This window comes from Oncorhynchus kisutch, linkage group LG18 (genome assembly GCF_002021735.2).
Source record: "Oncorhynchus kisutch isolate 150728-3 linkage group LG18, Okis_V2, whole genome shotgun sequence".
In the NCBI taxonomy this organism is placed as follows: Eukaryota; Metazoa; Chordata; class Actinopteri; order Salmoniformes; family Salmonidae; genus Oncorhynchus; species Oncorhynchus kisutch.
In genome coordinates, this window is record NC_034191.2 from 58,737,151 (window position 1) to 58,753,688 (window position 16,538).

The following is a 16,538-nucleotide window of genomic DNA, read 5'->3' on the forward strand; positions in this document are numbered from 1 at the left end:
GTGGGTGGACCTGGCTCCCAAGTGGGTGGACCAGGCTCCCAAGTGGGTGGACCAGGCTCCCAAGTGGGTGGACCAGGCTCCCATGTGGGTGGACCAGGCTCCCAAGTGGGTGGACCTGGCTCCCCAGTGGGTGGACCTGGCTCCCCAGTGGGTGGACCTGGCTCCCCAGTGGGTGGACCTGGCTCCCCAGTGGGTGGACCAGGCTCCCAAGTGGGTGGACCTGACTCCCCAGTGGGTGGATCTGGTTCCCCAGTGGGTGGACCTGGCTCCCCAGTGGATGAGCTGATGCCCTCCCAGGACCACCCATGGCTGCGCCACTGCCCAGCCATGTGAAATCCATAGAATAGGGCCTAATTGATCTATTTCAATTGACTGATTTCCTTCTATGAAGTATACCTCACTAAAGTATACCTCACTAAAGTATACCTCACTAAAGTATACCTCACTAAAACATTTGAAATTGTTGCATGTTGCGTTAATATTTTTGTTCAGTATAGAAAAGCAACAACCATTGTGTCTATTTAGGTAAACATATTAACATCATGACTACTCTTTGCCAATGAAATACTAGTTTACTGAGCTATCTGCTTACTTTTTAGACCAATCATGCAAAAACGTCAAGTCAGATTCATGTCGCCTACAATTCAAGACAGCACCGCACCCTCTCAGGCCTTATCCATGGCAAGCCTAATGGAAGGAGAAAGCAGATTGGTTCTAGTGGAAATCCTGAATATATTTAGGGAATAACAGAGCACATTTTAATGCATAACAACAAGGTCTACACACACACACACACACACACACACACACACACACGCGCACACACACACACACACGCGCGCACACACACACACAAAAAAAAAAATGTATATGTAAGACGGAAGAAATGTCAGAAGGAGAAAAGCACAGTGGCGAGACAATGAATCTATCGCAATGCTGTTTTTTTTAATGAGCCACTTATATCCAAGATATTTCAACTAAATGTGACCAACCTACCTAAATAGCATTGTATTAATGCATTTCTCCATCTAAAAAGGCAATGAAAAGAGTATCCAGGATCCACAGACACTGGCTTAAGCCTCAGTGGGCTCACCTGCATGCTATAGGCCAGTGGAGGCCAGGCCAAGCCAGCTGGAGCTAACCACAAGACAAAAGAGGACAAGAGAACACAGCTAGCACCCTGGCGGTGAATTTGTGTCGTCACACAAAGGACATTTTTCATCGCTCTCTCCTTCTTTCTCTATTTCTCTCCTTTCTCAATGTCACATAAAAAACATCCCATTGCCCCCATTCAACCGCCATCTGCTTTTGTTTCCCATTGATGCAAATTAAATGTGGCTCTTTGCTTTAAATGGAGAATGGACCTTCCTGCCTGGCCCTTCCACACAAGCACGCCCACACACACACTCCCTGGGCTTGAGATGTTTACTGCAGGCTAGAGCCATGTTACATTCCTACAGCAATTTCAAATCTCTGGCCCTCTAACAGGAACCAATAAAACAGTGTGAAAAGCTCATTGTGACACTGGACCTCATTGTGCCAGTGTGGAATCATTGGAGCACAGGAAAGGGAAACGAACGAAACATAAAAGAGAGAGATGCGAAAAGAGGAGAGAGAAGAGAGAGTGTAAAAAGGAGAGAGAGAGAGAGGGAGTGGAGAGAGAGAAAGAAAAGGGAAATCAAATAAATAGTGTTGAATTATTCAGCACTGAGGGAAATCGGATCCTGTCAATCACCTAAAGTCCATCTTTTGCCCCACTGCAAACCCTGGCAGGGAAATAAATGGTGCTTAACCGGCTAGCCTAATAGGTGTGGCAGAATATGGCTCTTATTAGCTCTCAAATAGTGTATTTGCATTGTGGAAGTTGGACTGCATGGTTCTGTCCCAAATGGCACCCTATTACCATGATAGTGCACTACTTTTGACCAGGCCCCATAGGGTAGTGCACTATAAAGAAAATAGGGTGCACACCATTTGTGCACTGCACTGCAGCATGTCCTTTTTCTTTCCTGGTTTTGACTGCTTAATTGCCTCCAGGTGATGATTATTCAGCTTGGAACTACAGAGAGACACTACTTAATGTCAAAGTGGCTCTCTAAAGTCACTTTTTGTGTCTGCCCTTAAATGAGCAATGAACGTAGCTACAGTAATTTCAACAATAGCTGCCTGGACAAAGACAGGCTCGCCTTAAAATATTTGACTCTCTTTCATACTATAACTAGGCAGAATACTCTGAAGGCTTTTCAGCAGTAGGCCTCCAGTATGCAATATAACTAAAAGTGAGCAGTAGAATCCTTGCTTTTAGACTGATTTAATGGAAAGGAAACAACGCTAATATTGCTTCTCCTAGTCCGGTTGTCAATCTCTTCTTTGATTCAACGTACACTCTAAACATATTTCATACAAATAAGGGTGATAACATATCAACTTCCTTGTTTTACAGTACTTCCATGTCTGACTCTGTGCTGCTGTTGCTTGGTCAAACTTTTCCCCGTACGAGGCACGCTAGGGCCTTCTATTCCCACAAGTCATTATGGTGTGGTGCTAAGGTGCTCCTGCTTCCTATGATTTGTAGCTAATGAGCTGGCACCCCTGCCCATGTTCAATTATTCTCATCGAGAAAGTGATTTCTCACTCCACGGAGCAAATCGGAAAACTCACTCGCTAATTCTAATCAGGACGTGGAAAGAAATGTCCCATAAATAAGGTGATGATAAAATATGCTGGAGCAGGTTGAGATGGAGGTGGAGGGAGATTGAGGGAGAGCAATGAGAGAGAGCAATGAGAGAGAGAGAGAGAGAGAGAGAGAGCAATGAGAGAGAGAGAGAGAGAGCAATGAGAGAGAGAGAGAGAGAGAGAGAGAGAGAGAGAGAGAGAGAGAGAGAGAGATGAGAGAGAGAGAGCAATGAGAGAGAGAGAGAGAGAGAGAGCGAGAGCAATGAGAGAGAGAGAGAGAGAGAGAGAGAGAGAGAGAGAGAGAGAGAGCGAGAGCAATGAGAGAGAGAGAGAGAGAGAGCAATGAGAGAGAGAGGGAGAGAGAGCAATGAGAGAGAGAGAGAGAGAGAGAGAGCAATGAGAGAGAGAGCGAGAGCAATGAGAGAGAGAGAGAGCAATGAGAGAGAGAGAGAGAGAGAGAGCAATGAGAGAGAGAGAGCAACGAGAGAGAGAGAGAGAGGAGATGGAGAGAGAGAAACAATGCCTTTCACCTCTTAAAGTAACCTCAGCATAGTTTCACTTGATGTCGTCATCTTTGACGTGCATGGCAGAGATGTCTCCGCTCTACACTTCTCCAGATCTGTTTACTGTCAGAGAAACAGTCCAGACAGACTGTTGCTGTTGTTCATTCTGAAGGGCCAAATGAAGGAGGCAGGAAAAGCTGCCTGAGTGGTAATCAGGTGTGGCGAGAGGGAAGAAGAAAAAGATAATCGACATGAGTGCAAGACAGGTGAGTGTTTGTCTGTGTGTTTATGTATGTGCCTGTGTCCATGCATTTAGACATGTGAAGGAGACACAAAAAGGCAGTGGCTCTTTGAGCAACACAGCCAACTGATTGCTAATGACTACTTTAACACAAAGGGAGGGACATTGACAGGTAGACCTGCTATCGGAATCACCAGTCACCCCCCCCCCCCCACTCTCTCTCTCTCTCTCTCAGAGCGGCGGAGGCTAGCTGGGGGTAAATTAGTCCTGAGAAATAAGTATCAGACAGGCTGAAGGGACAACCAAAAAATTTGCAGTAACAGCCCAAAATGGTGCAAATGAGATAAGAAAATGTGTCTCCAAAACATTCAGCAGAGTTGGCTATGAGTTAGGAAAGAAGAGAAAGAGAGAGAGAAAGAGAGAGAGAGACTTTCAAGGGGACCGGGAAAGGCCAAAGGGGCAAACTGTGTGGGAAGATATCTGAGAGCAGGGGACTTTAATTGTGCTGCTTCCAATGCTGTTTGCATTAAAAGCCTGACGATTGTTATGCCTTTATAATGCAGTCCCAGCCATAGGCCGTTTCAGACACGTAGGCTACAGTCCCAGGGAGAAACGATTGTCTGGGCCATTATGGCTCAGATTAAGTTGTCAAATTAAGGCAGAACTTTACTGGTGTGAAGGGCGAGAGGAAGAGGTGAAGAGAATTCTGAATCCCAATAGAGCGAACATACATTACAGTAAGAGGAGAAAAGAGCAAACCCTGGGTAAAAGCTGTTTAACTAGGCCTATTTACTTCAAAAACTAGTAGAAATACAGTGTTTGGAAAATAACCTCCTAATCGTTGTGTGTTTGATAAGACAATAAAATATCTGCGAAATGATCATGGAATTACACTGTAAAAATAGAAAGTCTCAAAACACCATGATTGTGTAATGACACCATGAAAAGTAGTGCATCTCAGCTGACATCTGGTGTTTGGAGGGTGTTTGAATGTAAACCCAATGGAAGTGTTTTAATACTCAGAATGTGTTTTAAAACAGAAATGAAATACTCTAAAACACCCAAAGTGGTTCTTTAACCTTAATATTGGTTTTTAAGAGAGTTTTGTGAAAATACTTTTTGGGGGTTTCAGTGCATGTAAAAGGCAGCATCAAAACACAACCTCTCTCATATACAATCAATGGTTTAGAAATACAAATGGTTTATAGCCTAAATATAGATGGATGATAATAGATACAATTGTTCTATGTTTATTTAGACAGATTATAAAAGGAAAGGGCAGTAAGATGGTACATTTTGTTGGAATTTGACCCACTCGACCACACAGCAAGAAATTATTCTGGGGTAGCAGAATGACTCATGGCACATGTGACCTGTTGGTCACCACCTAACAATGACCATACCATGACCCTAGAAGTGACCACTGACCAGGATGAAAAGGTGAGGACAGAGGAGTGTGGGATGTTATCTGTCATCTCAGGCGGAAGACGGCAACAAGACCCTATCCCCAAGCACCATATTAACCCTGTCCTGGGCGTCCCCAAGCACCAGTTTGATCCCAGGTGACTGGAACCCAACACTTGACCCTCACCATGGCCACCTACTTATGTTGATGGGTTAGTGGATGCTGTGTCATAAATAGGATCAGGAAATAGTCCTGACCTGGTGACTTGACCAGGAACGACTCTGGTCTGCAGTTAAAACATCTCAGCAGTTGTCTGACTCTCTGTCTGACAAATGACTGCTGCTCCCTCCCTCTCCTCTCCTCTCCTCTCAGGGGGTTGTGGAGTGGCGTTGTGTTAGTCCATTGTGCCGGCAGGTTAATGGACGAGAACAGTTCCAACTCACTGGCTGGTCTTCACAGGAGAGCAGAAGAGGGGAGCAGAGAGGAGGGGAGCGAAGAGGAGGGGAGAGGAGAGGAGAGGAGAGGCACCGGTGCTCTTTGAACACAGACACACAGACCCTCCTACCTCTAACAGGTGCTGGGCTGGTGGGAATGAGAGATACATGGGTGGAGATGGAGGGGGACAGTGGTCTGGGAGAAGGAGGGAAGGGAGGGGAAGACATGAGGAATGGAGGGAGGCTGGAGGGTACTATAAAACAGGTAAAAGAGAGGGAGGGATGGGGGAAGACGAGATAAAGGGATGGAGGGGCAGTTGCCGAGGGGAAGAAAGGAGTGAGGGAGGAAGGGATCCTGGAGAGTGTGGTAAAAGAGGTTAAAGAGAGAGAGATGCTCACTCAGTTCTGCATACAGAATGACAAGTCACCCAGACACATTCCTTTCCCCTTGAGCAGCTCTGAATGAACCAACCTACCTACCTACCTACCGTCAAGGTCAATAACACAACGTTTCTCAATTCCACGATGGCCTCAGCAACTAGGCCTGTTGGGGGCTGGGAGGGAAGGAGGGAGATGTAGCTTGTTTGTTTGCTTGACTGAGCAAGAGAAGAAAGCAACCCATGCTTGATTGATCAACATGTGCTCTGACTCACAGCACAAGCTAGTATCTTTCAGACTCAGTCTAGGGAGAGATGGTGAGCTAAGCCACGCTAAGCTGGCTAACCAGGAGAGGAGAGAGAAGCCTGGTTGGGAGCAGCTCAGTGCTGGGTAGTTAATTAAGCGAGGAAAGCTAATTTGAGGCTAAGGCTGTATTGTAGTGCTGTATGCTGACTCTCTCTCAGCAGAACTCTGTCTCTTGTGAGCTGCCATTTACATTATAAGGTAATTACGCAGAGGAGAGCAGAGGCCCCCTCGACAGAGAGGAGAGACAATGTGGCATTGCTTTTCCTAAAAATAATCCTCTATTTTGAACACACAGCAGCACCTACTGGCCAGGTTCCACCAGTTGGGTTTAAAACCCAATGAGAAAAGAAAGAAGAAGAAAAAGAGAGAGAGAGAAGAGAGGAGAGAGGAGACAGAGAGAGAAGAAAGGAGAGAGAGAGAGAGAGAGGAGAGAGAGAGAGAGAAGAGAGGAGAGAGGAGAGAGAGGAGAGAGGAGAGGAGAGAGGAGACAGAGAGAGAAGAGACAGAGAGAGAGGAGATAGGAGAGAGGAGAGAGAGAGAGGAGACAGAGAGAGAAGACAGGAGAGACAGAGAGAGGAGAGACAGAGAGAAGAGAGGAGAGAGAGAGAGAGAAGAGAGGAGAGAGGAGAGAGAGGAGAGAGGAGAGGAGAGAGGAGACAGAGAGAGAAGAGACAGAGAGAGAGGAGATAGGAGAAGAGAGAGGAGAGAGGAGACAGAGAGAGAAGACAGGAGAGACAGAGAGAGGAGAGACAGAGAGAAGAGAGGAGAGAGAGAGAGAAGAGAGGAGAAGAGAGAAGAGAGGAGAGAGAGAGAGAGGAGAGAGGATACAGAGAGAGAAGAGAGGAGAGACAGAGAGAGAGGAGAGAGGAGAGAGGAGAGAGGAGGCAGAGAGAGAAGAGAGGAGAGAGGAGACAGAGAGAGAAGACAGGAGAGACAGAGAGAGGAGAGACAGAGAGAAGAGAGGAGAGAGGAGAGAGGAGAGAGGAAGAGAGGAGAGAGGAGAGAGGAGAGAGGAGGCAGAGAGAGAAGAGAGGAGAGAGGAGGCAGAGAGAGAAGAGAGGAGAGAGGAGACAGAGAGAGAAGACAGGAGAGACAGAGAGAGGAGAGACAGAGAGAAGAGAGAGGAGAGAGGAGACAGAGAGAGAAGATAGGAGAGACAAAGAGAGGAGAGAGGAGAGAGAGAGAAGAGAGGAGAGAGAGAAGAGAGGAGAGAGAGATAAGAGAGGAGAGACAGAGAGAAGAGAGAGGAGAGAGGAGACAGAGAGAGAAGAGAGGAGAGAGAGAGAGAAGAGAGGAGAGACGAGAAGAGAGGAGAGAGAGAGAGAGAAGATAGGAGAGAGAGAGAGAGGAGAGAGGAGACAGAGAGAGAAGAGAGGAGAGACAGAGAGAGAGGAGAGGAGAGAGAGAGAGAGAGAGGAGAGAGAGAGAAAAGAGAGCGAGAAGAGAGGAGAGAGAGAGAGAGAGGATAGAGAGAGAGAAGAGAGGAGAGAGAGTGAGAGAGAGAGAAAGAGAGAGAGGACATAGAGAGAGAAGAGCGAGAGAGATAGAGAAAGAGAGAGAGAGAGAGAGAAGAGAGGAGAGAAAGAGAGAGGATAGAGAGAGAGAAGAGAGGAGCGAGAGAGATAGAGAAAGAGAGAGAGAGAGAGAGAGAGAGAGAGAGAAGAGATGAGCGAGAGAGATAGAGAAAGAGAGACAGAGATAGAGAAGAGAGGAGAGAGAAAGAGAAGAGAGGAGCGAGAGAGATAGAGAGAGAGAGAGGATAGAGAGAGAGAAGAGAGGAGAGAGAGATAGAGAAAGAGGAAAGAGAGAGAGAGAGTGTGCGCACATTTGGCAAGTCTTTACTGACAGAAAATGTAATTCCTTTTGTCTGCTTCACACTAAATGAAGTGAGAGTTACGGGACAAGTGCAAACCCTGCTTTGTAGACACTAGATACCAACCAATAATTGATTTCATTGGTTTGGAATGTGGGAGCATCCTCCCTCTTCACTCCCAATATCTCTGCAGTATACCTCCCCATGACCTGCCGATCATCACATATCCATCCTGATAGATCAGCTGATCATGAACACACACGCAGACACACCCACACACACGCACACAGAGACACACCCACACACACGCACACAGAGACACACACAAAGACACACATACACATGAAAAGGTGTGCAAACACGCACATACTGTACACACACACACACACACACACACACACACACACACACCACCGATTGCGCTGCCAAGGAATCCCTGTGCAACCACACACCACCTGTAATTACAATTCTCCATGCAACACACACCTACATCTGCAGGGCCAGGGAAAGGTTACACTCAGCTAATAGAGAAACCGATATATTGCATATTGAGACAGAACAGAGATGGAAAGAGAGGGGGAAGGGTGGTACAGTTCGAGGAGGGGGTATGTATAGACAAAGGGGAGAAGAGGAGGAGGTAGGAGGAGGAGAAGACTGTGATTCACCTGTTTCCATAGCATTCAGTAAAAGGTTCCATTCAGTAAATGCTGCCTGTTATGTGTAAAGTATTTGACCTGCTCTGGTTGCACCTGACTGAGCTAACAGTGCCTGCAGCATGCCATAGGGTTCTCAGGCTGTGTGGGCTCCACAACAACCCATACTTAACCTCCCAACATACTGACCACCTTAACTAAGTAAATGCTCATTTCAACCTCCGATGGCCCGGTAACTTTCTCGACCACGAACAATTGGAGTGAAAGGTCATATTCAAGTCCACGATGGTGTACCCATACTAAATAACTCTCCAACATACAAAGGTTAATGCCTAGAGAGAGATGCCAGTATGGACTCTGAAACATTAGATTCTTCTTTATTAAATTTAAGCGTCTTTGATCTACTAGGGGAAATAATGAAACAAACGTGATCTGAGACCATCCGTCTCACTACTCGCTCATGCAGACAGCAGGGCGGGGAGCATTTTGTTTTCAGAGAGGAATAAATAAACGCCGCAAGGTGGTGCAGCTCCATTCAAGAGCAAAGGACATGAACATTCTCCTGGCTGGCACTCTGACCAAAGCTTCTATCAGATTCTCCTCTTTCTTTTGGCTCTCTCGCCCTTCATTTAAAACTCTATCTACATAACCACTGAAGGGCTGGACAGTCAGAGAGGAAGGATGGACGGACTAATAGTTTTTTTTATACTTCCTAACATATTTAAATGCACAATTTCAAAGTTAGGCTGATCCTTCCGTGGGCCTAACCGAGATGTGATTGGGTTGAATATGTACATTATTGACACCATGTGTTAGTCCCACCCCTGTGTAGAGTTCATAAAGGCTGTCAGATAGTCTGAGCCACTGTGAAGGAGAAGCACTCAGCCGGGCCATCTCTCGCTCTTTCTTTCTCCCTCTCCCTCTCCACTCTGCAAGTCAGTAGATGCCATTAGCATTCATCAACAGGGATAATGGGGCAGCGTTAACGACAGCTGTTTATTTAAAGAATAACTCATAAGGCCTTGGCGTTTATGGCTTGATAAAGAGATGCGATTTACAATAAGCTCTACATAATGCTCTGGGAAGTGCTTCCCAAGGGCCTGGATGGAAGCATTTGACACTGCTTTACTGTATAGCCACAAAAGCAAAGCATGTGTGCAAATTTAGAGTACACAGAGGCATAGACACAGACAAACAAATCACATTCAACAAAAGTGAGCTATACTGTAGCATAGTTAGAAATTCCTGCTGTTTTTAACAGGAATCTATCCCTTCCCATGTCTGAGGAAAGTGACCATTTTTAAAGGGCCAGTTTCTTGCTTCATGGCCACTCTAAAGGGCCAGTATATGTCCCAAATAACACCCTATTACCTACATATGGCACTACTTTGACCAAAACCCTAAGTTTGTGCTATTTAGGGAATAGAGTGCCATTTGTGATTCAGGCCCAGTCGGTTGCTTCTTGAATGAACATTCTTCCTATTTAAAGGGAGAGTAGAGGAGCCACACAAAGCCTCTGTGTCCGTGTCTGACTGAACAGAATAGAACAGCATCTCTAATTCATAATAAGAGTGGGAAGGAAGGGCTGATTAAAAATGCATTATAAAGTGGCACTTTATACGAAATGGTTCAGGACACAGCGGAACGGAGTGTAAGTTGTTCAACAGACTGGGGCCCTCGTCCCAAATGGCCCCCTATTCCCTATATAGCACACTACTTTCGACCAGGGCTTTGGTCAAAAGGTGTGCACTGTGTAGGGAATAGAGTGCCATTTGTTAAGAAGCCAGGGACAATTAAAAGGGCACAGAGGAAACTGAGGACACGATTAAAAGCAACATTTCCGACCTTCAAAACAACAATTTAAAGATGATCTGTGAAACACTGTGCTTTTATGTAACATCTCAATATTAACTGATCTACTACAGATGTAATGCAGAAATATTATCTCATTGAATCCAGAGTAAAAAAAAAGGTTGATTATTTAAGAGGAAGAATAACAGACATCAGATAACTACATCTTGATAAACAAATAATTGCTTTCATTTCACTTATTTTCTTTTCTTTGTGTATGTTTGTGTGTGTGAATGTGTGTGAGAGTTTTTTGTGTGTGTGTGTGAGTGTTTTTGTGTGTGTGTGTGTGTGCGTGTGTGTGCGTGTGTGTGAGTGTGTTTTTGTGTGTGTGTGTCTGTGTCTGTTTGTGTGTGTGAGTGTGTTTTTGTGTGTGTGTGTGTGTGTGTGTGTGTGTGTGTGTGTGTGTGTGTGTGTGTGCGGGCGGGCGTGTATAGGTGTGTGTGTGTGTGTGTGTGTGTGTGTGTGTGTGTGTGTGCGTGGGTGCGTACTCATTATCTCCACTCAGCTTTGCCGATCATAACAGTGTGATGTTTTAATGAACCATATTTTTATCTCGGGCCTTGAGATAAAACATTGGCAACCACACGGCCATCACTGAGAAACAAGGGCAGATATCATAACAAAGGGAGAGAGGCTGATTGCTAAGACGATAAAAACCCTGACAATGAATGTGATTTCAACCCAGGTAGAGATGCAACCTCCTCCATTAAAACACATTGTGCAGTATACTGTAGGCAATAACACCAGTTGTATGTAGGTTCACTGTATCAACAGAGTGTTTAAACCAGCAATTCATTGAGGTGATTCTGGAGCCATCGTCATAAACAAGGAGCTTCCTCCAGCATCATAAAACAAGCCTCAACACTGATATTAACATGCAATAAAAATATGATGCATAAATCAATAGTGTAAGTCACAAACAGTGACTGCTACAGCAAGGCCCTCCATTTTCCTGACGCCCATCCTACTCTATGCCCCAGAGCACTCAGGCTGCCACAGCCTCTAGTTAACCCAGAGAGGAGAGCCTGATGGTGGGGTTGGGATAAAGTGGAGTGGGCCTGACTGGTTTTTGGCTATGTTGCTGCTTGGCATGACTAGTGTGGAATGTGGAGGCAGGCAGAGCGTGTAAAGACACTGGTCTAATGCAGTAGGATGATTCCCAGAAGCCAATGCTGCCACCTGTTTAGGAATGGACCCCGTCATTCCACATCACTACTTTTCCTGGGAGGAGAAGGAATGATGGAGAAGGTGGGGATGGGGGTTGAAGTGGAAGACAGGAAGAAGGGATGGAGGGAGGAGGGGCAGTTGGGGTCTGTATTCTAATGTGGTTCCACCCATCAGCCTAGGCCAACATCACAATGCATGATAGAGGCTGGATGAAATGAGGAGTCAGAGGGCCTGAAAATTGGAGTACTGCTGGAGGTCCTTGCATGTGACAGCTCATCTGGGTCACAATGCAGCCGTAATGGCGGTGTGGACTCCAAATGGATGACTCTGTCAGTTATGCCTGGGCTGGTAGGGGCTCTGACTGAAGGACTGCTCCACTGGATCAGAAAGCTCCAGAAAAACAGCCCCCACTGGGAGAGCTGATTGGCTTCTCCATGCAAGATGGCTCTCCTTAATGATGATGCATAACCCAAGGCGGGATTGGATCCGGCAGGGCAATGCAAGGCAAGCTGGCCTACTCTATCTGGGTCTGCGTCCCTAATGGCACCCTATTCCCTACTACATAGTGCACTACCTTTGACCAGAGACCTATGGGCCCTTGTCAAAAGTAGTGCACTATGTAGGGAATAAGTGGCTATATTTGTTGCACGCCTAAGTGAGAGTCCTGTCCTGTTTAAGTGATATGTGGTAGAAGTTCCCGAACAATTAAATATATATAGGGGACCGATTAGAGTGGCAGCGAGTCTCAGTAATATGTAAACATGGCCATTTGATCCGTTCTGCCCTGTAATCACAGCCATTTTGGAAGCCTAGGTTTAGGCCTTTGTTTAGGCCTCTATAAGTGAATCTCTATAAGAGATTTAACACCAGAACCACTGAGCTCACGAGCAGTCATTCTGATTGCAACAGTCTAACAGTGCAATTAATACATTTCATATATGCTAACGCAACAACATTAATTTGGTTATGTTAGAAAAAACTATTATAACACAATACAATTTTCATTAGTTTATTTTACTGTAACCCAAACCAAAAAACACAAAAATTCAGGGGATCAATCAATTGTAGTCGAGGAGTTTGTTTGTTACGACTATGAAACAGAAAGCATAAAGTGCATTCAGAAAGTATTCAGACACCTTTCCCTTTTCTACATTTTGTTAAGTTACAGCTATATTCTAAAATGGATGACTTTTTCTTGTTTCATCAATCTACACACAATACCCCATAACGACAAAGCGGAAAAAGGGTTTTGGAAATGTTTGCAAATGTATTACTAATAAAAAACAGAAATACCCTAATTACATACAGTTGAAGTCGGTAGTTTACATACACCGTAGCCAAATACATTTAAACTCAGTTTTTCACAATAACTGACATTTAATCCTAGTAAAAAGTCCCTGTCTAAGGTAAGTTAGGATCACCATTTTATTTTGAGAATGTGAAAGGTCAGAATAATATTTGAGATAATTATTTATTTCAGATTTTATTTATTTCATCACATTCCAAGTGGGTCAGAAGTTTACATACACTCAAAAAGTATTTGGTAGCATTGCCTTTAAATTGTTTAACTTGGGTCAAACATTTTGGGTAGCCTTCCACAAGCTTCCCACAATACGTTGGGTGAATTTTGGCCTATTCCTCCTGACAGATCTGGTGTAACTGAGTCAGGTTTGTTGGTCTCCTTGCTTACACACACTTTTTCAGTTCTGCCCACAAATGTTCTATAGGATTGAGGTCAGGGCTTTGTGATGGCCACTCCAATACTCCACTCCAAGCCATTTTGCCACAACTTTGGAAGTATGCTTGGGGTCATTGTCCATTTGGAAGACACATTTTAAGTGCATCAGTCTCTCCTGCAGAAAAGCACCCCCACAACATGATGCTACTACCCCCGTGCCTCACGGTTGGGATGGTTAACTTCCTGACTGATGCTCCAATATATCCACATCATTTTCATCCCTCATGATGCCATCTATGATGCCATAGATGATGCCATCTATTTTGTTTCCTCCAGCAAGGTCCTTTGCTGTTGTTCTGGGATTGATTTGCCCTTTTCACACCAAAGTACGTTAATCTCTAGGAGACAGAAAGTGTCTCCTTCCTGAGCGGTATGGCGGCTGCGTGGTCCCATGGTGTTTATACTTACATACTATTGTTTGTACAGATGAACGTGGTACCTTCAGGTGTTTGGAAATTGCTCCCAAGGATGAACCAGACTTGTGGAGGTCTACCATTTTTTTTCTGAGGTCTTGGCTGATTTCATTTGATTTCCCCATGATGTCAAGCAAAGAGGCACTGAGAAATGGTTTGCCTTGAAATACATCCACAGGTACACCTCCAATGATGCCAATTAGCCCATCAGACACTTCTAAAGCCATGACACAATTTTCAGGAATTTTCCAAGCTGTTTAAAGGCACAGTCAACTTAGTGTATGTAAACGGGGCGGCAGTGTAGCCTAGTGGTTAGAGCATTGGACTAGTAACCGAAAGGTTACAAGTTCAAATCCCCGAGCTGACAAGGTACAAAATCTGTCGTTCTGCCCTTGAACAGGCAGAAAACCCACTGTTCCTAGGCCGTCATTGAAAATAAGAATTTGTTCTTAACTGACTTGCCTAGTAAAATAAAGGTAAAAAATAAATAATAATAATAATAAACTTCTGACCCACTGGAATTGTGATACAGTGAATTATAAATCAAATAATTTGTCTGTAAACAATTGTTGAAAAAATGGCTTGTGTCAAACACAAAGTAGATGTCCTAACAGACTTGCCAAAACTATAGTTTGTAATCAAACATGTATGCTTCACTCCACCAATCAGGCCTTTATGGTAGAGTGGCCAGATGGAGGCCACTCCTCAGTAAAAGGCACATGACAGCCCGCATGGAGTTTTGCCAAAAGGCACCTAAAGACTCTCATACCATGAGAAACAAGATTCTCTGGTCAAATGAAACCAAGATTAAAACCTTAGGCCTGAAAGCCAAGCGTCACGTCTGGAGGACACCTGGCACCATGGTGGTGGCAGCATGCTGTTGGGATGTTTTTCAGCGGCAGAGACTGGGTGACCAGTCAGGATCGAGGGAAAGATGAACGGCGCAAAATACAGAGAGATCCTTGATGAAAACCTGCTCCAGAGTGCTCAGTACCTCAGACTGGGCCAAAGGATCATCTTCTAACAGGACAATGACCCTAAGCACACAGCCAAGACAATACAGGAGTGGCTTGGGACAAGTCTCTGAATGACCTTGAGTGGCCTAATCAGAGCATGGACTTGAACCCAATCGAACATCTATGGAAAGACCTGAAAATAGCTGTGCAGAGATGCTCCCCATCCATCCTTACGGAGCTTGAGACGATCTGCAGAGAAGAATGGGAGAAACTCCCCAAATACAGGTGTGCCAAGCATGTAGCTTCATAGCCAAGAAGACTCAAGGCTGTAATCGCTGCCAAAGGTGCGTCAACGAAGTACTGGGTAAAGGGTCTGAATACTTATGTAAATGTGATATCAGTTTTAAAAATGTTATACATTTTCAAAAATGTCTAAAAACCTGGTTTTGCTTTGTCATTATGGGGTGTTGCGAGTAGATTGATGAGAGGGAGAAAAAAAACTATTTAATCCATGTTAAATTAAGGCTGTAACGTAACAAAATGTAGAAAAAGTCAAGGGGTCTGAATACTTTACGAATGCACTGTTTGTGTGAAATTAGTTTCGGTACAGGTCAAGTTTAGATTCAATTTTGAGGCAATTATCAGGGTGATAATCAACTGGGCACAGCACCTTCACTGTCAGGAGAAGGAGCGTAGCAGACCCTACTGTCGGGAGGAGGCGCAGCGGGGGACTGCTGAAAAAATGACATGCCCTCTTAAAACTAGTTATAACTCCACTTCTGTTGGTGACATTAAGATTCAAAACAACTGCAGTGTGTTATATGAACTTATTAAGGAAAAGTCAAGGACGGAGGGGGGAATAATTCAAAATGGCGGCGAAATATACCAATTCAATTCATGAGTAGTCCAAATTAGTGCTTTAGCGGTTCTAGTGATGAAACATCTAATATTCATTAATATGCAGTAACAAACAAATGCCTAGCTGCAAACTTATGTCTCACTCTCTCTCCCCGTCACTCTCTCTTCTTTCCATCTCTTTTTGTGGTGGAGGATCATTTAAACACCTCCCACACAGTCCCAGCAGCCAGGCGACTGATGTAGCGACAGACAGGCAGACAATGAAATAGCAGAAGCGGCAGGAAAGTGTGAAAGACAGAGATGGAATAAATACTTTCCCATCGAGCGAGGATCGAGAGCTACTTGGCCCACACCTTCAAGGTCATTTATGAGCTCCACAGAGACTGTCTGCCATTTTATTTAAGTTCCACTATTTCAAGCCCTCTTCCTTTTTCTCTCATCCTTCAGTAGGAAGACCAGTAAGTCAAAACGAGAGACAAAAAAAAACAGACATACTGTAAAACAGAAATACTGCAATGTTGGACTCTGAAAGCTCCATTGAAAACACAATGTCATGTAAACGAACCCCGGGGTTAAGGGCCAGAGCTGGCTGGCTGACGGAATATCAGTAATGTAGATGTTGTTGTAACACTAGGGTTAGGGCCAAAGTTGGCTGGATAGTTTTTCTAGTTTTCTATTACTCTGTGTGTGTGTGTGTGTGTGTGTGTATGGTCCTACCTGATCCTGTCTGTCCAGCCAACGGTCCACCATGGGGTGGTTGGCGCTGAGTGAGGAGCGGGCAGTCTCTCTCTGGAACTGGGTGGCCCAAACTGCTGAATCACGAGGGAGACTCCGGTACGCATCTACATCCTTACCATGCACACACGGAGGAGAGGCAATGTTTAACACCACATGTTGATGCACAGTACATGCAGTATACTGTACTACACCAATAGTATTCGATTGATACACAGTACATGCAGTGTACTGTACTACAACAATAGCATTCGATACAAGTCCACACACAAATCCTAATTTTCCCTGCAGACATGGAGAGACAACGTTTAACACACAGTCACACTATAATCATCTGTTAGTATTCACACAAACACATACATTATATTGTACATGTACTACGTCTCCAAAGTATGATGAAGTGCACATCGT

General features: G+C 44.8%; 1 protein-coding gene across 3 annotated transcripts in view; it reads right to left on the minus strand.

Annotated features, from left to right (window-relative positions):
- LOC109908714 (partitioning defective 3 homolog) overlaps positions 1 to 16,538 on the minus strand; it is a 536,862-nt gene that overhangs the window by 307,407 nt on the left and 212,917 nt on the right. For all 3 annotated transcript variants that reach the window (XM_031796385.1, XM_031796386.1, XM_031796384.1), the window contains exon 5: positions 16,110 to 16,241. In XM_031796385.1, coding sequence (XP_031652245.1) covers positions 16,110 to 16,241 — 132 coding nt within the window. The remainder of the gene's footprint in view (positions 1 to 16,109; positions 16,242 to 16,538) is intronic.